This window comes from Pristiophorus japonicus, chromosome 8, assembly GCF_044704955.1.
Source record: "Pristiophorus japonicus isolate sPriJap1 chromosome 8, sPriJap1.hap1, whole genome shotgun sequence".
Classification (NCBI taxonomy): domain Eukaryota; kingdom Metazoa; phylum Chordata; class Chondrichthyes; family Pristiophoridae; genus Pristiophorus; species Pristiophorus japonicus.
In genome coordinates this window covers 176,251,026-176,277,642 of record NC_091984.1, presented here as the reverse complement: position 1 = coordinate 176,277,642, position 26,617 = coordinate 176,251,026, and the positions used below count along the sequence as shown (strand labels likewise).

Here is a 26,617-nt window from a genome sequence, read left to right as displayed (position 1 = left end):
CCTCCTCCTCCTCCACCCCCACACCCCGCCGCCTCCTCCTCTCACACTCCCCTCCTCCTCCTCCTCCACCACACACCCCTCCTCCTCCTCCTCCACACACCCCTCCTCCTCCTCCTCCTCCACCACACACCCCTCCTCCTCCTCCTCCTCCACCACACCCCTCCTCCTCCTCCTCCACCACACACCCCCCCTCCTCCTCCTCCTCCACCACACACCCCTCCTCCTCCTCCTCCACCACACACCCTCCTCCTCCTCCTCCACCACACACCCCTCCTCCTCCTCCTCCACCACACACCCCTCCTCCTCCTCCTCCACACACACCCCTCCTTCCTCCTCCACCACACACCCCTCCTCCTCCTCCTCCACCACACACCCCTCCTCCTCCTCCACCACACACCCCTCCTCCTCCTCCTCCACCACACACCCCTCCTCCTCCTCCTCCACCACACACCCCTCCTCCTCCACCACACACCCCTCCTCCTCCTCCTCCACCACACACCCCTCCTCCTCCTCCACCACCCACACCCCCTCCTCCTCCTCCTCCTCCTCACCACACACCCCTCCTCCTCCTCCTCCACCACACACCCCTCCCCTCCTCTCCTCCACCACACACCCCCTCCTCCTCCTCCACCACACACCCCTCCTCCTCCTCCTCCTCCACCACACACCCCTCCTCCTCCTCCTCCTCCACCACACACCCCTCCTCCTCCTCCACCACATACCCCTCCTCCTCCTCCACCACATACCCCTCCTCCTCCTCCTCCACCACACACCCCTCCTCCTCCTCCTCCTCCACCACACACCCCTCCTCCTCCTCCTCCACCACACACCCCTCCTCCTCCTCCTCCTCCACCACCACACACCCCTCCTCCTCCTCCTCCTCCTCCTCCACCACACACCCCTCCTCCTCCTCCTCCTCCACCACACACCCCTCCTCCTCCACCACACACCCTCCTCCTCCTCCTCCTCCACCACACACCCCTCCTCCTCCTCCTCCTCCACCACACACCCCTCCTCCTCCTCCTCCTCCTCCTCCACCACACACCCCTCCTCCTCCTCCTCCTCCACCACACACCCCTCCTCCTCCTCCTCCTCCTCCACCACACACCCCTCCTCCACCACACACCCCTCCTCCTCGAAACACAGACACTGACACGAGAGAGACACAGAGACAGAGACACACTGGAGTGACCCCGTCCCAGCACGCTGTTGGAGGGCTCCTGGTGCTGCAGTCGGTGAGTAGAAATGTAATTTTTTTATTTACTGATTTTTTTATTACTTTTTTTTTTGATTGATTTATTAGTTCATTTATTGATTTACTTATTATTGATGATGGCTCGACTTGTAAAAGTGATGTGTTTCATGTTTGTAAACTCCACCCCCATCATCTCTCTTCCTTACGCCTGATTTTCTAAGTGTCGGCAAGATTTTTCTGAGCGTACAAAAATCTACACTTACTCCATTCTAAGTTAATTTGGAGTAAGTTTTCGCTTCCTAAACTTGCAAAACAGGCGTAAGTGGCTGGACACGCCCCCTTTTGGAAAAAAATATCTGTTCTAAAATGAAACTGTTCTAACTCACTAGAACTGGAGCAAGCTAAATGCCGAGAATTGTAATTTCTAAGATACTCCATTCTAAACTAGTTGCTCCAAAAAAATAGGAGCAACTCAGGCCGAAACTTGACCCCATTCTCTCTGTATCCACTATCAAAACCTTTCATAATTTTAAAGTCCTCTATTAGAAAAAAGAAGCCTGGGGGGTGACCCAAGAGTAAAGAGACCCAGCCTGTTCATCCTTTCCTGATATGTATACCCTTGCATTTGTGGTATCATTCTTGTAAATCTTCTCTGCACTCTCTCCAGTGCCTAGATATCCTTTTTATAATATGGTGACCAGAACTATCTGCAGTACTTGAAGTGTGGTCCAATCAAGGTTCAATACAGGTTTAGCATAACTTCCTTGCTTTTCAATTCTAATGAAATAAACCCGAGTACTTGGTTTGCTTTTACGGCCTTGCTAACCTGTGTCGCAACTTTGAGCGATTTGTGTATTTGTACTCTGATCCCTTTGTTCCTCTACCCCACCTCGACTCGCACCCTCCAAGTAATAAGTGACCTCCCTATTCTTCCTACCAAAATGTAATACTTCACATTTGTGTGTTGAAATTCATTTGTCAATTCTATGCCCATTCTGCAAGTTTATTAATGTCCTCCTGTAATTTGTTGGATTCCTCCTCAGTATTGACTAGCCCCTCTCAATTTGGTGTCATCCGCAAATTTAGAAATTGTATTTTTGATTCCAAAGTCTAAATCGTTAATATAAATTGTGAACAATGGTGGTCCCAGCACTGAACCTTGTGGAACACCACTACCCACCTTCTGCCACCGTGAACAGCTACCCTTTACCCCTATTCTCTGCTTTCTGTCTTGAAGCCAGCTAGCTGTCCATTCTGCTACATGTCCCCTGACTCCGCATTCTCTGACCTTGTTCATCAGTCTATTATGGGCTACCTTATCAAAGGCCTTTTGAAAATCTAGATAAATTGTATCTACTGCATTACCATTGTCTGCTCTCTTCGTTACCTCTTCAAAAAATTCAATGAGGTTGGTCAAGCAAGACTTTCCCTTTTAAAATCCATGCTGACTATTCATTACTATATTTTTGGTTTCTAGATGGTCTTCTACTTTCTCCTTTACTAGGGATTACATTATTTTTCCTGGCACCGCTGTTAAACTGACAGGTCTATAATTCCCTAGACAGGTTCTATCTCCCTTCTTAAATTATAGGTATGTCAGCTATCCGCCAGTCCTCTGGCACTGCACCATTTTCTCACAAATTATTAAGTATGTGTGGTAATGCCTCTGCTATCTCTTCCCTAGATTCTTTTAAAATGCATGAATGCAATTCATCCGGACCAAGGGTTTTATCCTGAGTTTGATTAATTTATTTAATATATCCCCTCATTTTATTTCAAATGCACTTCTCTCATTACTAATATCATCCTATGTCATGTCCACCTGTTCTATCTCCTTGGTAAATACTGAAGCAAAATAATTATTTAATATTTCTTCATTTCTCTATTGTTACCTGTAGTATTATCCTGTCTATCCCTTACTGACCCTGTTCCCATCCCAACCTTCCTTTTTCTGTTAATGTGCCTGTAAAATATTTTACTATTTTGGCTTATGTTCCTTGATAATTTAATTTCATAGTTCCTCTTGGCCTTCCAAATTATTTTTTTGACTTCTCTCCTAATCTCTTGGTATTCTCCCTCATCATTCACTTCTCCACTGTCCATTTATGCCTCTTTCCTTACCCTCGATTGTTCCCTTATGGCTTTATTCATCCGTGGAGTCTCATTTGTGTTTAGTTTATTCTTTCCTTTAAGCGAAATATATTGGCCCCAAGTTTCCACATGATTTGCTCCTGATTTTTTAGGAGCAACTGGTGTAGAACGGAGGATCTTAGAAATCGGAATTCTCGACATTTAGTTTGCTCCAGTTCTTGTCAGTTAGAACAGTTTCACTTTGGAACAGAATTTTTTTTTCAAAAGGGGGCATGTCCGGCCACTTACGCCTGATTTCAAAGTTTCGTGAGTGAAAACTTATTCCAAACTAACTAAGAATGGAGGAAGTGAAGATTTTTGTAAGCTCGAAAAAACCTTGTCTACACTTTAGAAAATCAGGCATAGGTTACAAATTAGGCGTAGGGAACGAGGTGGCGGGGGGGGGGGGAAAGAAGGGAAGTCATTAAATTCTACAATCAATCCTTAGTTATACTTATACAAATATTATACAAATAAATCCAATCTGAATAAAAATTTATAAACAAAGAAAAGATTAAATAAACCATGTTCCTACCTGTGTGAAAGTGCTTCAGGCAGGCCTTTCATGTTGGAGACAGGCAGGGGTGTGGTGTCAGTGTCTCGACGGCAGCAAGCTTCGAGCTGAGCTGCAGTGCTTGAGGCAGGCCTTCATTCTCTTCGTGGCTGGCCGCGAAGAAGCAGCACCGGACGGACCCGAGGCCATTCGGCCATGAGATATCAGCGGCGTCAGTGGCTGCCAGCAGCCGAAGAATCAGCGGACCGATGTGAGGCCATTCGGCCATGAGATAGCAGCGACGTCAGTGGCTGGCTGGCAGCCGAAGAATCAACGCAGGACACACGCAGCTCATTAAGGTTCTTGAGGCCATTCGGCCACGCTTTAGGGGCGGCGTCAGTGGCTGGCCGGCAGCCAAAGAATCAGCAGCGGACGGATGTGAGGCCATTCGGCCATAGGATATCAGTGGCGTCAGTGGCTGGCCGGCAGCCGAAGATACAGCAGCAGCCTTCGAGCTGTGAGGGGGACGGAGGCCATTTGGACAGTTTTATATTTAAATTTGCAGAATGGGTGCTGCATTGTCAACACCACGTATTATTGCAAAGTTGAATTGGCACTCTTATTTCTCCAAACACAGTCCTTAATTTGCATGCATCAATGCAACACCGGTTCTGCAAATTTAGCAGTGAAAAGCTGAACTCACTGATTTCAGCAGGTGATTTATTCAGCAGTGCTGCTAAAAGCACTCCCTCACACACAGAAATATCAAAAAAAATTAAATTACAAGCCTTTGCAGGGTTCCAAGAAACAAATCTTCACTTTTTCTGCAGTATTTTTAAAAATGGCCAAGTGCCAATGTTTGTGAGACTGCGCGTGCGCGCATGCTCCAACACGCACGCGCAGGGTTGCCGGCACCACGAAGGCTAATTTAAATTGTACCTGCCCTCTGCTACTTAGAAAATCGGCGCGAGTGTTAAGCTCCGCCCCCTGCTGCGAAGAGCGCGCCACGTCAAGCAGAGAGCTCGAGAATATCGGACTTTTTTTTTAGGTGCAGTTTTCGGAGCGAAAAACAGGCGCCCAGCTCGGAGGTGCGCCGTTTTCACCGCGGGATGAAACTTGGGGCCATTGTTGCTACACTCGGTTGAACACCGTTTTAAATGTGTCCCATTGCTGTTCTACATTGTTGTTTGCTGATACTGTTGCCTATTTTATTTTCCCAAGGTCTATTTTCAGCCCTTCTCCAATTTATTACCCTGGTTTTCATCATACTGGTGTCCTTCTCAATTATCATCTTAAAGCGTATTATATTGTCAGTATTGCCTTGATGTTCCCTGACTTTTACTTCTCTTCTCTGCTCTGGTTCATTCCCTATTACCAGATCCAATAGCGAATCCTCTCTTGTTGGGCTTTTTACATATTGGGTTAGAAAGGAGTCCTGCACACATTGAAGGAACTCCACTCCCTTATCCCCTTTACCTACCTCTTCTGTCCAATTAATAGTGGATTAGTTGAAATCCCCCATGATGATTATTCCATGTTTTTTTTATTCATTTCCCAAATTTGTTTACATATTTCTTCCTCCATCTCCCTTCCACTCTTAGCTGGTCTGTAGAGTACATTTATTACTGTGATTGATCTTCTAGCTCTTTCCATACAGATTCTATGTTCATCTTGCTGATCGCTGCGTCACATTTTTTTTTACTGCCATTGTTCACCCTGATAAGTACAGCTACTCCACCTCCCCTTTTTCCCCCTTTATCTTTTCTAAATATGTTATACCCTGCAATGTTTAATTCCCAGTCCTGATTTTTCTGTGGCTATGTTTCCGTAATGTCTGGTCCCTCGCAACACACGATTGTCTCCAGCTCCCCTGTTTTATTTCGGACACTGTATGCATTGTTGTACAGACAGCTTAACTCATTTTTATAGGATTTCCTCTCAAATTTTGTTGAACCATCTTTTTAGACTCCTGTACTATAACTATTTATTCTCTTGCCATCAATGTCCTCCCTTACTTTATTCTTTCCTATGCTCTCTTTCCCGTTTTGTTTATACTTAGGCTGGTTACGTTTCTTGTAGATCCCACCCCCCCACATTTGTGCCACATGACCAATTCCCCCAAACCACTGTATACTTTCCCTCATTACAACAGTGACTACACTCCAAGAATACTTCATTGGTTGTAAAGTCCTTTGATACATCCGGCAGTCGTGAAAGGCGCTATATAAATGCAATTTTTTCTTTTTTTTTTAAACATAAGGCCTTGATTCAGGTCAATCCTTCAGGTCTTTGATGGAGGTTGGAAAGAGGAACGAGGGGCTTTGTATTGAGAAGGCATACCCAAGGTTGCTAATTAACATTCTTCCTCATTCATTCCATTTGCAGAAAAACAGGAGCAAACCAAACTTAGTATAAACACAGGACTTAGGTTCTGAGGAGCACTACCATCACAATTGTGCAGTGCAAAATTGAAGCTCTTAATTCCGTCTTTCAAAAGGAGACATGGATCTGAGGCCCCATCTGGCTGCTCATGTGGACAACTGCACACAAGAGATCCCATTGCATCGCTCAGCTACTGACCTGCCCAACTTTCATCCCTCAACCAGCACCATCAAAATAGGTTACCCAATCATTTACCTCACTCGCTGTTTGTGGGATCTTGCCGTGTGCAAAACTGGCTGTCGTGACTGCTTCCATAACAAGTGACTACACTTCCAAAGTAATTCATTGGCTGCAAAATGCTTTGAGATATCTTGAGGACATGATAGACAAATGCAAGATATTTCTTCTGCTGCCCTGAGGCATCAGGCCAGGAAAAGAATGTGCAGCACAAAATCACACACACACACATCCTATTGGGACTCAGGAGGTAATTCAGAGATGGGTGGTGATTGTTGATCCACTAGCAGAGACCAAGGGGAGCATAGTGGGTAGTGTGATTGGAATCGCTAGGGGATTAGTGAGGTTAGCCACTAGCAGGCATGCTGGGTGAGGGTGAGGGTGGGACAGTTGGGGTTTCTGTTTGTAAGGAAGGGCCCTCAATAGCAGAATACCAAGAGGAATAGAAGATATTGAAGGTGGATTCAAGTCTGGGATGGTGATAGGAGAGTAGGAAGGCAGAGGTTGTGGTAGTGATTAGTGGGGCAAATTATCCAAGAGGGGAAAAATAAAAGTTGGCATGCCTAGTCTGCAGAAAGGGGAGGATGGAGAAAAGAAAATGGAGATAGAACTAATGGGCTTGGGTCAGAGTGGCAGTCAAGAAGTGCATACATAAACTAATATAGCTTGCAAGATTGAACGATCACTTTTTAAATGCAGGATCCAATTACGTCACTGGACTCTGTTCCTGGAAAGGAAATCTATCACTTCGCCTGCACCCCAGAAGGCGCAAAGTGGATTTGTGGAATGATGACAACTGCATGGATTTTTGGAACTCGACCCACCCCGATTTTACTGAAGCAATAGATCCAGTCGTATCACTGGATCCTAACTCTTACAGCTATCTTGCACAGCCATGAATCAACATAGATCAGGGCCAGCCATTCTATTCCAAGTTCCAGTCTATTGAAATGGGGATTCTACACTACTTGGGATCAAGCTGTCAGTTACCAATGACAATGATGGATGCTGCAACCACAATCCAGCCAACATGTTAACTCCTTCAGGGTATTGAGCACCACTCGATCTGGTACAAGAGTGATGTTCTAAAAGATTTAGCTGTGGGGAGTTCACCAACACTTTTACACACAGCATACTGCAGCAGTAACATAACCATCTACCCAATATTTATGTTAGCCAGGGCTCAATGCTTATACTACAGAAGGAATTTGTGCAATGCCTAAATCCGTGTGTTAACATTTCATTCAGCTCATTGAGAGTATTCAGTTGTAAATGGAAATTGAAATAAGGGATTGAAATTCTGGACTTTCATTCAATTATCTTTTTATCCAAGTGGAGGGGAAGAAAGGAACAGGGAAAAATGATGTTGGAATTTCACAAGTTATTTTTGTGGGAATACTTATCCTAGTCCCTCTCATGAAAGAAGTTGGGAAAGTCCATGGCTGTGAAATTGCATATAATTTGCTGGAAGAAGCAGACTCGACAGCCAAACTACCGTTACTCAAATCATACCCCTACCCACTAGTCCACAGTCTTATGGCTAATCCCATTTTAAGGTATTCAGCCAATCTAAAAAGGTGACCATTTCACTCTGTCAGTTTATGACAAGGGATTCAACCAACAAAATAGCCATACTCGCTCACCTGGCTCCGGACTGTTTGGGAGGTGACACCGGGCAAGATGTCAGTCAGATGCTTTTTAATGAACTCTGAAGGGTCCAACTTCAGTCTCATGAGAATGGCCGACCATAGTCCTGTTTGAGCAGCCTCTGCAAAATAATACAAGTGCAATCAGGGGCGGGCAAGAGAACCTGCACGGAGCTGCGAATTATACAGTCTAACTTCAGGGATTATTTCACTTTCACATTAAATGCGATCCTACATACCACAGAATAAGTCCAGTCATCAAGATAACATAACCTACTCTCCTCTCCATGCTCAAATCACAGCTGCACAACCCAACAGTAAGTCACATGGCAGGAACTTTTGTGTGTGATTCCACCATCCTTATTTATGCAAGCTGAGCCAAGGAAAGGTCCATGGCAAGAGCTTGCAATTTAACAACTCAGCTTGAGAACACCAAGTCCACTGACAGCATTGTGTGCTGCTCAATAGGAGTTAACAGAGGAGGTTACAATTTAGTGGTTTTAGTTGAATGGCACCAGAAGTGATAGCTGACGCAGAATGCGGCTTAAATGGAGCTATTAATTATGGATGGATCAATTCAACAACCTGTATTTATATACCACCTTTAATGTAGTAAAATGTTCCAAGGCGCTTCACAGGAGTGTTTTAAGACAAAACAAATAAATTTGACACTGAGCAAAACAAATAAATTTGACACTGAGCAACATAAGAAATTATGGCAGAGGACCAAAAGCTTAGTCAAAGAGGTAGGTTTTAAAGAGGAAAGAGAGGCGGAGAGGTTTCGGGAAGGAGTTCCAGAGGCCTAGGCAGCTGAAGGCACGGCCACCAATGGCTGAGCGATTATAATCAGGGTGCTCAAAATGGCAGAATTTGAGGAGCACAGGCATCTCGGGGGGGTTCGGCAGCTGGAAGAGATTACAGAGATAGAAAGGGGCAAAGCCATGGAGGGATTTGTAAACAAGGATGAGAATTTTGAAAATCGAGGCATTGTTTAACCGGGAGCCAATGTAGGTTGGCAAGAACAGGGATGATGGGTGAGTGGGACTTGGTGCGAGTTAGGGCTGCTGAGTTTTGGATGACCTCAAGTTTACATAGGATAGAATGTGGGAGATCAGACAGGAATCCCAGTATGACAGACAGCAGCAAATCTACTGAAGTACTGCTAGTCTCAGATGATCAATAAACACGGAAACAAAGTGAGTTCCTTCACTGGAACTTGGAGCCATCAGTTTGTGAAGTTGGAAACTAAGAAAAAAACCCTCAAAAATGAGATAAAAATTTCAATAAACTTTAAAATAGAACTAACAGATTTAAAGTGACGAGGGAGTTCGGGAGGGAAAGGAGAGAAAGACTAAGGTCAGATTTCAGAACAAGGCCAAGAGAAAAGACGTGAGTAATTTTGTTGCCATGTGACACCAAGCTGGGTTTTTATATAAATCATGTGAATTGTATAATTAACTGCCGATGGGTGAGGCTGGCGACACACAGTGGGCAGATGGTGTGGGTTGAGTTTTCTGTGCCTGTCCATGCATTTCTCAAGTTCTGCTGGGTGTCACAGTCGAGGGGTGTGGGGGGAGGTCAAACCACATGGAGGTTGGGTAGGGCGAGTCTGATCCTACATGGAAAGAAGTTGCAGTAATTGGAAGGTGGGATGGGTTCTGTTTGTGGATTTCTTGATTGTTACCGTCGCAAAGGGTTGTCCGGTGACAATAACTCCGCTTAGAAGTAGAATCTACAAAGGGATATAGACAGGCTAAGTGAGCGTGCAAAAATTTGGCAGATGGACTATCGTGGGAGAAAATGTGAGATTATCCACTTTGGTAGTAAACATAAAAAAGCATGTGGAAGTACTGGCCATAAGGTCACTGGGTCTGGGCAGCCAAAGCAGAGCCAATTTCCCCCAACATAAAGACCGAGTATCAATTTCAGCAGGAAAGACCCTGATCACCTCAGACTTACTGGCACCAACTCAACTAGTTTGGCATGAAAAGGAGGGTATAAAGATAGGCAGGTTCAGACAGCCCATAGCGAGGACCTAGGAGTAACACTCAGCAGAAGTAGGCACCAGGGAAGAGACCCTTGACAGAAGTGTTAGGACAGATGACAGCCGGGGACCTATTGGGTAACTATTTAGTCTAAGTGATGAGTCTTGTACTTCTTCTGTAGTAAACGAACATTAACGGTACCGCCATTGTCTAGTGTGTCTTTTGGTATTTAACTCAAGAACCGTCACAGGCAACTACTTAGTCACACGACTAGCGAAATTGTCATTCAAGCAACAAAGCAAATGATTATTTAAATGGAGAGAGATTACAAAATGCTGTAGTACAGAGGGATGCAGGTACAGCAAGTAATCAGGAAGGCAAATGGAATGTTGACCTTTATTGCAAGGGGGATGGAGTATAAAAGCAGAGATGTCCTCCTACAACTTTACAGGGTGTTGGCGAGACCAAACCTGGAGTACTGCATACAGTTTTGGTCTCCTTATTGAAGGAGGGATATACTTGCATTGGAGACAGTTCAGAGAAGGTTCACTAGGTTGATTCCTAAGATGAAGGGGTGGAGAAGGTTGGGTCTATACTCATTGGAGTCGAGATGAGAGGTGATCTTATTGAAACACAAGATTCTGAGGGAGCTTGACAGGGCAGATGCAGAGAGGATGTTTCCCCTTGTGCGGGAATCTAGAACTCAGGGGCAAAGTTTCAGAATAAGGGGTCGCCCATTTAAAATGGAGAAGAGGAGGAATTCCTTCTCTCAGGAGGGTCGGGAATCTGTGAATTCTCTACCCCAGAGAGCTGTGGAGGCTGGGTCATTGAATATATTTAAAGTGGAGATAGACAGATTTTTAAACAATAAGGGAGTCAAGGGTTATGGGGAGCGGGCAGGGAAATGGAGTTGAGGCCAAAATCAGATCAGCCATGATCTTATCAAATGGGGCTCAAGGGACCAAATGGCCTACTCCTGCTCCTATTTCTTATGTTCTTATTCCAATGACTGATTTGGTCTTCCATTTATATTAAATGATGAGCAAATAAACAAACTGGTTCCCAGGCTCTGACTACCTCTGAGAATGCTCTCTGTTGTCAGCGAATGACACAAGTCCTGGAACTACAAGCTTTGTTGAGAGTACAGTAAGTGCTTCGGTCAAATGTTTAGCCCATTCCCTCGACCTGTTGTTCATATTGAGATAAGATTAAGTTCCCTTTTCCTCACATTTGCTCTGCCATTAAAAATGCCAAAAGTAAGGAATGCTGGGATAGATTGACTTTAAAAAAAAAAAAATCACCTCAAAACGTTCCAACAGGTTAAGTCTGATTTTATTTCTGATATTGAACTCGGTGCATCTTTCATGTTACAACATTAGGGATATATGGTGGGGAGCATAGATGGCGGCTGTACCTTTGGAGTTTCTTGCTGAAATGTGATCGGGCAGAATTTTCTCCCCAGAGACTGGCTGGTTTTAATCAAAGATAGCCAAGAAAAATGATTTCACTGATTTTTGAGGGGTGAAAAACCAAATCAGTTAGTTTTCGAACATCATTGCACTCAAGTAATTTTTGATTGGGTAGTGAAATTTATGGGACAGATTGGTTTTGTTCAGTCTGCCAATGAGAATGCTGAAGTGCAACACTTCAGAACCTACAATTATCCAATCAGAATGCACAAATCTGCTGTAGATACATGGGCTTTGAGTACCAGATAGATGGATGTTTATATACACTCTGCACATCAAACTACTTTTCCCTGGTTTGAACAATGAGTTATCCATTTCGTGAAGATTAAACAAACAAAGGTAAAATGAAGTAAGGCACCCAATGTCATTGAGAATACTTCTTTAGGATGGTGCATGTTCATGGAATAATTCCTGTGAACTTGGCCTAGTTCCAAGTACTGACAACCAGGTTTTCAATATCAATCTCTGACTGGGTGGGGATACGATGTTTGGCCTTTGAACATATTAATGATAAAAGGAGTGACAAACATGAATGAGTCACCACAACATAACATGGACAATTTTGGCACAGAAACATGGCCAAAACTAGTGAATACATCGAATAATTATTAAATTGTACCTCAGCTATTCTGTTATCAACTCCCGACCTGCGAGGGAACACCATCGCTGCAGGTCGGGGCTATAAGAGGAGCACACCACTGCAGACTGCAACGCGAGCTGTCCCAGGAGGGTGACGGATTGGAGGAGGGCGACTGGATTGACGGCATCAAAATCCAGGTCAGCGATTGGAGTGTGGGCAGGACCACCCATGTACAGCAGAGGAGCGGGAAGGTCAGGGCACAGATGTGGCGAATACTGGCGGAGGAGTGGGGAGAGATCGGGGCCCAGGAGAGGAGAGGGCCCAGGGGCAGCACGGGCCAGCCCACACTGCGATCTATGGACAGTAGGAGCATGTGTGCGCAATAGGTCCGTGCAGCAGAGCTTGATCTCCAGTCGTCTTGGTTAACCCTCGCCATTGGACCAAGAACTAGCTCTGTCAAGCCCGTGTGGTGGCTGGTGTGCAACGGCCACCACACGTTAAAAAAATCCACGCACAGGCATCTTCCACCCGTCAACATGTAGTTTGGGACCGGGAATATCTGGTCCCTCATTGAAACACTTGTGAACTCATCCCTTTTTGGTGTGGAAGCGGATCATCCTTGATACGAGGAACAGCCTAATACTATGAACATGGTTAGCAGGAGAAAATGAAGAGTAGAACCACCAGTAAAATACACATGAACTGTACAGAAGGGAGCAATTACTGGATCAGATGTTAAAAAGGAACAGTGCCATTTTAATTTCTCCCACCAGATGACTGGTCCTTCTGTGGCATGTCTGGGGGTCTGAAGCTACTACTGGCAGGATACAGTTAGGACATAACACTTCAGAAGACAGTGCTTTTTTCACTATAGTACAGAAGATTGGGGGTAACTTGATAGAAGTCTTGCACATTTTGAAGGGTCATGATAAGGTCAATAGTGATAGAATGCTTCTGCTGATCAGTTGACACGAGGGCACAAACTTGAAAGGATTAAGGAGAATAAACAGGCCATTCAGCCCAACCAGTCCATGCTGGCACTGACGCTCCACCCATCCTTCCTCATCTAACTATCAGCATAACCCTCTATTCCCTTCTCCCTCATATGTTTATCTAGCCTCCCCTGAAATGAGTCGACACTATTCACCTCACAAAAACAGTTAAAGGGACAAATTCTTTGAACAGAATGTGGTTAGAATGCAGAATTCTCTGCCACAAACCACTGCTGAAGCAGACTCCATAAATTCCCTCAAAAGGGAATTAGACAGTTGCTTGAAAAAGAGGAATATCAGAAGATAGGGGAGAAGACAGATGAGTGGGAATAGACTGGGTGGCTCTTAAAACAAATACTTATTGGGTCAAATAGATTGTTACAGCACAGCAACAAGCAACAATTCTATTAAATATTGGCTCGATACTAAGCAATATAGAAACATAGAAAATAGGTACAGGAGTGGGCCATTCGGTCCTTCGAGCCTGCACCACCATTCAGTAAGATCGTGGCTGATCATTCCCTCGGTACCCCTTTCCTGCTTTCTCTCCATACCCCTTGATCCCTTTAGGCGTAAGGGTCACATCTAACTCCCTCTTGAATATATCCAATGAACTGGCATCAACAACTCTCTGCGGTAGAGAATTCCACAGGTTAACAACTCTGAGTGAAGAAGTTTCTCCTCATCTCAGTCCTAAATGGCTTACCCCTTATTCTTAGACTGTGTCCCCTGGTTCTGGGCTTCCCCAACATCGGGAACATTTTTCCTGCATCTAACCTGTCCAGTCCCGTCAGAATTTTATATTTTGCTATGAGATCCCCTCTCATTCTTCTAAACTCCTGTGAATACAGGCCCAGTCGATCCAGTCACTCCTCATATGTCAGTCCTCCCATCTCGGGAATCAGTCTGGTGAACCTTCGCTGCACTCCCTCAACAGCAAGAATGTCCTTCCTCAGATTAGGAGACCAAAACTGAACACGATATTCCAGGTAAGGCCTCACCAAGGCCCTGTACAACTGTAGTAAGACCTCCCTGCTCCTATACTCAAATCCCCTAGCTATGAAGGCCAACATACCATTTGCCTTCTTCACCGCCTGCTGTACCTGCATGCCAACTTTCAAGGACTGATGTACCATGACACCCAGATCTCGTTGCACCTCCCCTTTTCCTATCGGATCTATTTTAACTCTCAATAAACACAGTAACATGCAGTTGAGGCAGTAAGTTTTTATGCTGTACTTTTCTATATGTGGGAAGGTACCAAGTTATGTTGTCAGTGCCTGCAGTTCATTTAACATGTCAATTAAGTTTTGAACAACGAAGCTAGTGACATCCTTCTGAATAAGTGCAGTTTAATGATTCCCTTACCTATGGAAGGGTGATGTGTCACAAACACAATATCTCTGGCCAATTTCTCAGCCTCGTTGACATCATTCTCCAACCCTGGGACACTTGTTATCACACACAGCGCCTCTAGCAGCACTCGGGGTGGTATATAAGATTTCCCGGCTTCTGTTGGTTCACCTGACTCGGTCACCAACACTTCCAGAGGGATCACCTGGCGGAAGGACAACATTATTTGATTTGTGGTTTAACGTAGCAAAGTAGGAGGTCGATTCCCATTTACCAGCAACAGGAGATCATCAATGTAGCTCACTACAGATAAATGACAAATTAAGTGCAGACATAATTATGACATGTAATGTTTCTCACATACCAAGAACTTTACAGAGCTCTACTCACTGACCCTTAATCTTTCAGTGAAGGGGATAACCAGTGGATCAAGCAAAAAGAACATTCCTTCCCACCTGAAAGACCAAATCTAGACATCCCCAGTTTGCAATGTATTGTCTTAGGATATGGGGTCAACCATTTAAGACTGAGATGAGAAGGAATTTCTTGACTCCGAGGGTTGTGAATCTTTGGAATTCTCTGCCCCAAAGGGCTGTGGATGCTGAATCATTGAGTATATTCAAGGCTGAGATTGAGAGACTTCTGGGAGCCGAAATTCAGGGTCTCTGTGGCCGCCGCTTTGTCGTCAAATGGCTGACGCAACCCAAATTGAGGTTGAGGATTTTTTGGCCTGGTCCCAATTCCGCCCGATGCTGATGAACCCGCCAGCGTGTCATCAGAATGCACACCGCCACTTTCCCTCACCTTAAAATGCACCGACCGATAATCAGGTCAAAAAATTGTAGCTCTGCCACGCGATCCCGACAGCTGTCGATGTACTGTGTGGCTCGGCAGCGTGGCTGCCTTTCAGGTGGAGTGCCCACTGCCGCGGCCGCCATGTATTAATTTTTGCTAGCCGACTTTCGGATCGGCCGGCAAGATAGTGCCCACCCTGGCATCCCCTCTTGGGTGCCAGGCCACTGGCCCGGCCGAAACCCTCCCTGGTGGCCCAGTGGCCAAAGATTTAATATGCCCGATTCTCTCCCCTTTAACGGAGGGGAGAGAGCGTGGTGACGCACATGCGCTGTGACATCACCACTAGTCCACCGCTGATTGACAGTGGCGGAGTCCCGGTCCCGACCCAAACTCAGCCCCTTCCCGTCGATCTCCCACTCCCATTATGACCGATTTCCTTTGGATGTCCTGAAAATCGATCATCCAACCACATCATGGATCCCTGAGGTGAGAACATAAAAAAAAAAAATCATAGGTGCACCAGCTTTCTTGCGCGACTGAATTTCAGCCCCCTGGACTCTCGGGGAATTAAGCGATAAGGGGATCGGGCGGGAAAGTGGAGTTGAGGTCGAAGATCAGCTATGACCTTATTGAATGGCGGAGTAGGCTTGAGGGGCCATATAGCCTACTCCTGCTCCTAATTCTTATGTTCTTATGTATAAATGATCACTGCACAGCACTAAAAGCCCACAAAATGGAAGTACATTTATGCGAGTTTAATGTTTCACACAAGGTCCCAATATCTTCAAAATTGAGAAATGGAATAAGGAATCACCACGTGATGTCATGGGGGGGGGGGGGGGGGGAAGTCATTTCTCCAACACCTTTTTTTAGGAACATAGAAATTAGGTGCATGAGCAGGCCATTCGGCCCTTCGAGCCTGCACCGCCATTCAATATCATGGATGTTCAACCTCAGTACCCCTTTCCTGCTTTCCCTCCATACCCTTTGATCCCTTTGGCCGTAAGGGCCATATCTAACTCCCATTTGAATATATCTAACGAACTGGCCTCAACAACTTTCTGCGGTCGAGAATTCCACAGGTTAACCACTCCCTGAGTGAAGAAGTTTCTCCTCATCTCGGTACTAAATGGCTTATCCCTTATTCTTAGACTGTGACCCCTGGCTCTGCAACTCCCCAGCAACGAGAACATTCTTCCTGCCTCTCACCTGTCCAATCCCGTCAGAATTTTATGTTTCGATAAGATCCCCTCTCATTCTTCTAAAGTCCAGTGGATACAAGCTCAGTTGGTCCAGTCTCTCCTCATATGTCAATCCTGCCATCCCGGGAATCAGTTTGGTGAACCTTCGCTGTACTCCCTCAATAGCAAGAACGTCCTCCCTCAGATTAGGAGACCAAAACTGAACACAATATTCTAGGTGTGGCCTCACCAAGGCTCTGTACAACTGCAGTAAGACCTCCCTGCTCCTATACTCAAATCTCTCGCTATGCAGGCCAACATGCCATTTGCCGCCTTCACCGCCTGCTGTACCTGCATGCCAACCTTCAATGACTGATGTACCATCACACCCAGGTCTCGTTGCACCTCCCCTTTTCCTAATCGGTCACCATTCAGATGATATTCTGCCTTCCTATTTTTGCCACCAAAGTGGATAACCTCACATTTATCCACATTATACTGCATCTGCCATGCATTTGCACACTCACCTAACCTGTCCAAGTCACCCTGCAGCCTCTTAGCATCCTCCTCACAGCTCACACTGCCACCCAGCTTAGTGTCATCTGCAAACTCAGAGATATTACATTCAATTCTTTCATCTAAATCATTGATGTATATTGTAAATAGCTGGGGTATCCCACTAGTCACTGCCTGCCATTCTGAAAAAGACCCGTTTATTCCCACTCTGCTTCCCGTCTGCCAACCAGTTCTCTATCCACATCAATACATTACCCCCAATCTCATGTGTCTTAATTTTGCACACTAATCTCTTGAGTGGGACCTTATCAAAAGCCTTCTGAAAGTCCAAGTACACCACAACCTCTGGTTCTCCCTTGTCCACTCTACTAGTTACATTCTCAAAAAATTCTAGAAGATTTGTCAAGCATGATTTCCCTTTCATAAATCCATGCTGACTTGGACCGATCCTGTCACTGCTTTCCAAATGCGCTGCTATTTCATCTTTAATAATTGATTCCAACATTTTCCCCACCACCGATGTCAGGCTAACCAGTCTATAATTCCTTGTTTTCTCTCTCCCTCTTTTAAAAAAAAAAAGTGGTGTTACATTAGCTACCCTCCAGTCCATAGGAATTGATCCAGAGTCAACAGAATGTTGGAAAATGATGACCAATGCATCCACTATTTCTAGGGCCACTTCCTTAAGTACTCTGGGATGCAGCCTATCAGGCCCTGGGGATTTATCGGCCTTCAATCCCATCAATTTCTCCAACACAATTTCCTGACTAATAAAGGATTTCCTGCAGTTCCTCCTTTTCGCTAAACCCTTGAACCCCTAGTATTTCCAGAAGGTTATTTGTGTCTTCCTTAGTGAAAACAGATCCAAAGTATCTGTTCAATTGCTATTTCTTTGTTCCCCATTATAAATTCGCCTGATTCTCACTGCAAAGGACCGACGTTGGTCTTGACTAATCTTTTTCTCGTCACATATCTATAGAAGCTTCTGCAGTCAGTTTTTATGTTCCCTGCAAGCTTCCTCTCATACTCTATTTTCTCCCCATAATTGTTCCCCTCTGCTGAATAATACATTTCTCAGTCCTCAGGTTTGCTGCTTTTTCTGGCCAATTTATATGCCTCTTCCTGGATTTAACACTATCCCTAATTTCCCTTGTTAGCCACGGTTGAGTTACCTTCCCAGTTCTATTTTTACTCCAGACAGGGATGTACAATTATTGAAGTTCATCCATGTGATCTATAAATGTCTGCCATTGCCGATCCACTGTCAACCCTTTAAGTATAATTTGCCAGTCTAACCTAGCCAATTCACGTCTCATACCATCGAAGTTACCTTTCCTTAAGTTCAGGACCCTAGTCTCTGAATTAACACTGTCACTCTCCACCTTAATAAAGAATTCTACCATATTATGGTCACTCTTCCCCAGGGGGCCTCGCACAACAAGATTGCTAATTAGTCCTCTCTCATTACACAACACCCAGTCTAGGATGGGTGTTGTGAGTCTGTCCTGGGCCAGATACAGCTTTGCTCTACTATTCAAAGACATTTGGCCCAAGTGTGTGTTATTTGTTGACTTCGTGTGAAATATGGCTTGGGGACTCATCAGTATTTCTCAAAAGATGTTTATTTGAATCCATCACTTTCACTGGGGCAAGAAGCTGCATAACTTCTGTTCTGAATGAACATGAAAAGAACAGGTAACCAGCTATGTCTTTTATCTGTCATCAAATGAAGAATCACACATCTAGTAGCATTCAAAATAATTCAAAGGCTTTACCGTAGATAGCTTAGTTAACCCAAGCTATCTTGCTTCAAGGTCGGGGCTATAAATAGAGCTGGAGCGCTGGACCCTGGAACATCGTGGGCGAAGGTGCGGCGAATGAGGGTACGGCGCATCGAAGAACCGAGGGCCCAGGGGCAGCTCGGGCCTGCTCACACTGCGATGTGTTTGCGCATTAGGTCTGTGCAGCAGAGCTGGTCTCCAGTCGTCCTGGTTCAACCCTTGCCACTGGATAAAGGCCTAGCTCTGTTGAGCCTGTGAGATGGCTGAAGTGCAAAGGTCACCACATGTTTAAAAAAAAAATCCACGCACAGGCATCTTCCACCCCCTCAATTGGAGTTCAGGACTGGAACATCGGTCCTTCATTGAAACATCTGAACTCTTGTGGAAGCAAGCCATCCTCGTTCAAGAGACCGCTATGAATGAATGGTTAACCCAGCATTAGGTGCAGGATTCAGATAAAGTGGTACTTTCTTTAGATTTTCTACTAGTATTTCAAAAATGTTGAGACAACAAGTGCACACCAATTTATCAATGTGAATTTCTTATTCACTGAAACAAACTACAGACCTTGTGGGCGTTCAGAACAATTTGGAGCTCCTCCAGTAGCCCATACGCGAGTTTAACACCACCCAGAGACGAGAGCAACTTCCTGACCGTCTGCAGAGCCTGTTTCCGAACTCGCCACGTTTTACTCAGCAGCACAGCAACCAATGCTTTGTGGTACATCCTGTAAATGGCAGAGATCACACACTTTGCAGTGAGGGGATGTGTCACCCAGCATATTTACACACTCAAAACAGACCTGAGAAACAACTATTACACAGGGAGCAGGTTACTACATAAATTAACAGGGTAGTATCGAAGGCCCGTGATAATTGCGAAGTTTATCTCAAGGAGTATTTCTTGAAATGAAAACGGAGTTGGAAAACAATTCTGTATTGTAAAGATTGAAAATCTATCTATTGGAATTAGCAGCAGCTTACTCCATTCCCACTATGAGACTCTTGAAGTAGCCTCAGTCTATTGAAGGGGAACAGACATCTTTTACATCCTGCTCAAGTAGGAATGTAACCTGTAACTACACAAGATCACACACCGCTACACGCTTTGTCTACACTGGGTCCAAGAAACTCCGTTCCATGAAAGTTAGGAAGTTCTGGACTTGTGTGTGGGAGTGCTCATCAACCCGCTGTCCAGCTACAAAATAACATGCTGATAGCGCCTGCTGGTGAACACACAGGAGAATGCAATATGTGGAAGTGAATTCAATACATACTGGCCCTTGATTTCTGGTAAGTCCAAAAGCAGTCTCTCAGTGAGCTGCAATACTGTGCAAAGAGCTGTGGAGCAAAGAAAAATGATCAATGGGAAAGGAGAAACAAAGAACCAACGACACAGGTACAAACAGTTAGCTCTCTTGCCAAACCAAATTTCATAGGAACAAGGACAAGGATTGAGAAAAGCCATTTATTCCAAGTCACTAAAAGTCCATCTCTGGCACATTTACTCTCCCATCAATGGCCTTTTATACCTTGCTCGGTAGGCTAGTCCAAATATTTATCACTCAGTAAAGTTACTGCGTATGAGTTTTCATGTGTGCTTGGATCTTACTTTTAGCGTAATTTGAGGTAATATAATCTTGTTTATTTTACTTATACCATTGAATAAGGTTCGCGTCATTTTACTGTTTGAAGTCGTCATTCTTAAATCGCTTAAAAAAAAAACAATCAGAAAGCTTAAACATCTCTAACCTTATCTCCATTAAAATTAGCAGTCTTTTTCTCTTTTCTCTCCCCTTTCCAATGCAAGTGTTTCTTGGCACAATCAAAAACTGAGCAGTATTTTAATTGTAACCGTACAAATGCATTGTAAGAGCTCAGCAATAACTTTCACTCTTCTGGCCATACATCCTGCACTCCACCAGCTTTTCAAATTGGCTTGCCACATTGACTCAACAACAAACATATCCACTGTGACGTTCGGGTCCCACATATTTTCAAACTATCCAGAATACTTCAAATTTACATCAGTGTAAGATTTCATTCGCAATGCATCTCCCAACTGCACAACCTAGTAAGTTCTTCCAGAAATCTTTTTTGCATCCTCGGTGGCTACTGCTTTCTCTATTGTTGGGAGATCAGCAAATTGGACCAGCTTACAACTGGTTTCACGATCCAGACCATTAAAGTGCAAGCAATGCCCCCTTGTGGGCCTCCACATGATGCTTGCCCTTAATTTTGTCATTACATCTCTCATCATCATTCTCAGTCATTGGTTTTAAAACCAATTTCTTTCCAGCCTCATGTCCATCCTGGATTCACTGTGGCTTTGCACTTCATCAGAAATATCACATGGAACTTTGTCAAAAGCTTTGAAAGTCTAAAGTCATGGGAAGTTCCGCTATCTACTTTATCAGACATCCTCAAAGTCAAGGCAGCTCGACAGGCAGGAAACTCCTTTTCTAACTCCATGCTGGCTCTTTCGGAGTTACCTTTACACAGGTGTACTCCTTCAACCTGGCCATTAGAATAGATTTTATTTATTTTACTGGTTACTGATGTTAGACCATTGGGACTATAATTACCTGGGTCAGGTTAAATACAGGGGCGAATAGATTTGCCAGCAGAACTGCATCACCGCCTCCCAATTCTTTTTTAATGCTAGCCAGTTCTCTCGAACTTCTTTAACATAACATTTCTCTTCACCCAACCCAGGTATACAGGCATTCGACTGCACTCCAATTCTACAGGAGTTTAACTGACATGTGATCTATTTCAGCTCAGTTACACAGGCATCCTCCCCAGTAATATACAGCGACCCCTCCGCGGAGGCATCCCATCAACTCACCGCCTCTCCACCCCCAACTTAATCGACTATTCCAGTGCTCTCCTGATCAGCCTCTCACCTTCCGCAAACTTAAGCTCATTGAAAACGTTGCTGTCCGCATCCTAACTTACATTGCGCTCGCTGACCTACATTGGCTCCCGGTTCAGCAATGCCTCGATTTACAAATTTTCATCCTTGTGTTCCAATTGCTGCGTGGCCTCGCCCCTCCCCATCTCTAACCTCCTCCGGCCCTACAATCGTCAGAGATCTCTGCACTATTCCAGTCCTGGCCTCTTGCACATCCCCAATTTTCATCACTCCACCATTGGTTGTACCTTCAGCTGCCTAGCAATAAGCTCTAGAATTCCACCCCGAAACCTCTTCACCTCTCTACCTACCTCTCCTCCTTTAAGGCGCTGCGTAAAACCTACCTCTTTGACCAAGCTACTGATCATCTGTCCCAATATCATGTGGCTCGGAATCAAATTTTATTTTATAACGCTCCTGTGAAACACCTTGGGACGTTTTACTACTTTAAAGACACTATATAAACGCAAGTTGCTGCTGTTGCTGTTTTTATACAATTGTAGTGAAGGGTAAACAGAATAAAAATGGTCTTTTTATAACTGAGAACCACTTCCCAGTCCTCCTGCTGCAGTCAAATTCTGTTTATAACTCACCATAGAAACATAGAAAACAAAGAAAATAAGTGCAGGAGTAGGTCATTCGGCCCTTCGAGCCTGCACCACCATTCAATGAGTTCATGGCTGAACATGCAACTTCAGTACCCCATTCCTGCTTTCTCGCCATACCCCTTGATCCCCCTAGTCGTAAGGACTACATCTAACTCCTTTTGAAATATATTTAGTGAATTGGCCTCAACTACTTTCTGTGGTAGAGAATTCCACAGGTTCAACAGTCTCTGGGTGAAGAAGTTTCTCCTCATCTCGGTCCTAAATGGCTTACCCCTTATCCTTAGACTGTGACTCCTGGTTCTGGACTTCCCCAACATTGGGAACATTTTTCCTGCATCTAACCTGTCTAAACCCGTCAGAATTTTAAACGTTTCTATGAGATCCCCTCTCATTCTTCTGAACTCCAGTGAATACAAGCCCAGTTGATCCAGTCTTTCTTGATATGTCAGTCCTGCCATCCTGGGAATCAGTCTGGTGAATCTTCGCTGCACTCCCTCAATAGCAAGAATGTCCTTCCTCAAGTTAGGAGACCAAAACTGTACATAATACTCCAGGTGTGGCCTCACCAAGGCCCTATACAACTGTAGTAACACCTCCCTGCCCCTGTACTCAAATCCTCTCGCTGCGAAGGCCAACATGCCATTTGCTTTCTTAACCGCCTGCTGTAGCTGCATGCCAACCTTCAATGACTGATGTACCAGGTCTCGTTGCATCTCCCCTTTTCCTAATCTGTCACCATTCAGATAATAATCTGTCTCTCTGTTTTTACCACCAAAGTGGATAACCTCACATTTAGCCACATTATACTTCATCTGCCATGCATTTGCCCACTCACCTAACCTATCCAAGTCACTCTGCAGCCTCATAGCATCCTCCTCGCAGCTCACATTGCCTCCCAACTTAGTGTCATCCGCAAATTTGGAGATATTACATTTAATCCCCTCGTCTAAATTAATGTACAATGTAAACAGCTGTGGCCCCAGCACAGAACCTTGCGGTACCCCACTAGTCACTGCCTACCATTCTGAAAAGTACCCATTTACTCCTACTCTTTGCTTCCTGTCTGCCAACCAGTTCTCAATCCACGTTAACACACTACCCCCAATCCCATGTGCTTTAACTTTGCACATTAATCTCTTGTGTGGGACCTTGTCGATAGCCTTCTGAAAGTCCATAGCTGTTGAATGTTCTTTTAAATTGTGCTATGTATCTCGATGGTTGGGCTAGGGCCACTTCGCTGTATGCAGAGGTGGCAGAGCTTCAGCTGCGCTGCTCACTCAAGCACATGTTAATTACATTGTGGCTTCACGGTGAACACTGAGGCAATGCTGCAGAGGTGCGTCTGACGACAGCCCCGCATTTAATTGGCATGAGCAATAAAATTCTAATCCTGTTCAGAAAACACCAACTGTAGGGGGGCAACCGAACAATGCCATCACAAATTACAGGCACTCACCATCCTCAGAAGCGAGAGAGAGAAATTTCTCCGAGGTAAAGAATTGCTTCTTCTCATCTAAAATTAATGGCCAGAAAGTTGCCAGCTTGGTTTCTGAAAATAAAGTTGAAACAGCATCACACGAATGACTTCCAACTGAACGTAAAGCCATGTCCTCCTACAATTGTCTTCAATTACATTTTCCAGGCAAACGAAGTGCGACGCTGATGATACACACCACCCCCCGGCTGCCGCCCCACCCCGGAAGTTGGGTAAGAAATCAGCCCCCTTCTATTTTACAGTCGGAGTTTGAGTGTGTAGTCACATCGCTAACCTCCTGTCTTTGCTTGACCTTTGGCTCGGTGACCACTATGTAAAATTGTGCATTTCTGAAGTGGACATCTGCTACAAAGAAAATCCTATAACATAAGACGCAAGAAATAGGAACGAGAGTAGGCCATTTGGCCCTTCAAGCCCGCTCCACCATTCAACAAGATCATGGCTGATCTTCTACCTCAACTCCACCTTCCCGCACTATCCCCATAATCCCTTAATTCCCCAAAAGTTATCGACCTCTGTCTTGAATATACTCAACGACTGAACACCCACAACCCTCTATAAACACGCAAGAGCTTAAAGGTCACCCTTCTTCCACGACTGTGGTCTCTGGAACTGATCCAGTTTTGGGTCACACTATATGGATCCTCTGCAACAACTGTATCTGGGTTAGCCCAGGTTAGCTAGCCACAACTCGCAAAAAACTGCAGGCACAAATCATCAGCCAGGCACCTAACGTATCACATTTGATAATGATCTAAAACACCTGAAGTGGTGACAGAGGTGCAGTTATTATTCTACTTGAGAAGCCAAACGTATGTAGCTCCATCAATGGAGTCCACTGCCAGCTTCATCTAATTAGGCATTGCGGCGTCAACAAGTTATGGCGCGTCAAGATCAGAGACATTATATGACAAGAGATCTCTGCATTATGAACACATCTATGTATATAACTGGGGTCTCTAGAAAGCGTCAATCAAAAGCAATCAAGTGCTACACTCCCTCATTTCATTTGCTTTAGTCACTGGCCCTGATCAAGGTCTGCACATCAGCAGGCAAGTGAAAAATGGTAACAGTTTGCAAGATCCACAAAATGTGGGTCTCAGATGCCACCGGGGCTGAGTTAACCACCAGCTTTATACCAGACAATGCTATTGACAGCAGGTGATGATGGATTGAAGCCCCACTCTGGAGACTTGAGCACACAAGGTGGGAAAGCAAGTTGTGAGGAGGACGCAAAGTATCTACAAAGGGATATAGATAGGCTCAGTGAATGGGCAAACATTTGGCAGATGGCGTATAATGTGGGATTATCCACTTTGGTAGGAAAAATAAAAAAGCAAATTATTTAAATGGGGAGATTACAAAATGCTGCACTAGAGGGATCTGGGGGTCCTTGTGCATGAAACACAAAGTTAACATTCAGGTACAGCAAGTAGTCAGGAAGGCAAATGCAATGTTGGTCTTTATAGCAAGGGGGATGGAGTATAAAAGCAGAGAAGTCCTGCTCCAACTGTACAGGGTGTTGGTGAGGCCACACCTGGAGTACTGCTTGCAGTTTTGGTCTCCTTATTTAAGGAGGGATATACTTGCATTGGAGGCAGTTCAGAGAAGGTTCACGATGTTGATTCCTGAGATGAAGGGTTTGTCCAATGAAGAATGGTTGAGCAGGTTGGGCCTATACTCATTGGGGTTTAGAAGAATGAGAGTTGATCTTATTGAAACATAAGATTCTGAGGGGGCTCGACAGGGTAGATGCAGAGAGGATATTTCCCCTTGTGGGGGAATCTAGAATTAGGGAGCATAGTTTCAGAATAAGGGGTCACCCATTTGAGACAGAAATGAGGAAGAATTTCTTCTGAGGTTCATGAATCTTTGGAATTCGCTACCTCAGAGAGTGGTCGAGACTGGGTCATTGAATATATTTAAGGTGGAGAGACACAGATTTTTGAATGATAAGGGAGTCAAGGGTTATGGGGAGCGGGCAGGGAAGTGGAGTTGAGGCCAGGATCAGATCAGCCATGATCTTATTGAATGGTGGAGCAGGCTTGAGGGGTCAAATGGCCTTCTCCTGCTCCTGTTTACGTTATGTAAAATCTAGGCCGACACTCTAGTGCAATACTGAGGGAGTAGCCGTACGCAAATTGGCAGTTGTGGTTTCCTACATTGCAACAGTGACTGCCCTCCAAAAGTACTTCATTGGCTGTAAAGCACTTTATGACACCAAGGTTGTGAAAAGCATGATAGAAATGCAAGTTCTTCCTTCTATTTCAATCCCATTCCAAGTAAGCCACCTGCGCAAAAACAGAACTGGAATCCGAAGTTCAATTGTTGTGATACCAAAGAGTAGACAACCACTTACCAACTTTTGCGTCCACCAAAGATAGCCTGCAGATCAGAACAGCAGCTGCAACACCTTCAGTTACAATGGGAACCTGGGTATTCTGTGAGGCCACCTTTTCGACAGTCTGCAGGAACAGCGGCAACAGTTCTAACGCTTGAAGTAAAGTATCACCTGATTGGGTGGAAAAGTATCACTCAACAGTGAGTGAGAATGTCGTTGCTGATTTTTTTTTTTCTTTTAAAAAAAAAAAGTTTTAGACAGTGCACCAATCAGTGAAAACAGCGAGCACATTTACAGAAACAAAGGCAACAGGAGACACGCAGAAATAAATGCATTGTCCTGATAAATATCACTAAATCACACTCACCTTTGTTACTTCCTCAACCTTTGAATTAAGTTTAATCGCTGTGCGCAAAGAAAAAGGCTGTCACTCCAATGAGGGAAAGTCAATTTAAGTGTCTGGTGCCTTTGAAAGGCCATCGCTTTCCCCCCGTCCTCCTGAGCCCACGCCAACAGGTAAAAACC

General features: G+C 44.8%; 1 protein-coding gene across 1 annotated transcript in view; it reads right to left on the bottom strand.

The window, feature by feature from the left end:
* Positions 1–26,617, bottom strand: part of gcn1 (GCN1 activator of EIF2AK4) — a 154,919-nt gene that overhangs the window by 89,456 nt on the left and 38,846 nt on the right. The window contains exons 15-20 of the mRNA XM_070887575.1: positions 26,111–26,263; positions 23,713–23,805; positions 20,012–20,075; positions 19,303–19,462; positions 14,478–14,667; positions 8,081–8,205 (exon numbers count right to left, since the gene is read on the bottom strand). Of these exons, the coding sequence (XP_070743676.1) occupies positions 8,081–8,205; positions 14,478–14,667; positions 19,303–19,462; positions 20,012–20,075; positions 23,713–23,805; positions 26,111–26,263 (785 nt within the window). The remainder of the gene's footprint in view (positions 1–8,080; positions 8,206–14,477; positions 14,668–19,302; positions 19,463–20,011; positions 20,076–23,712; positions 23,806–26,110; positions 26,264–26,617) is intronic.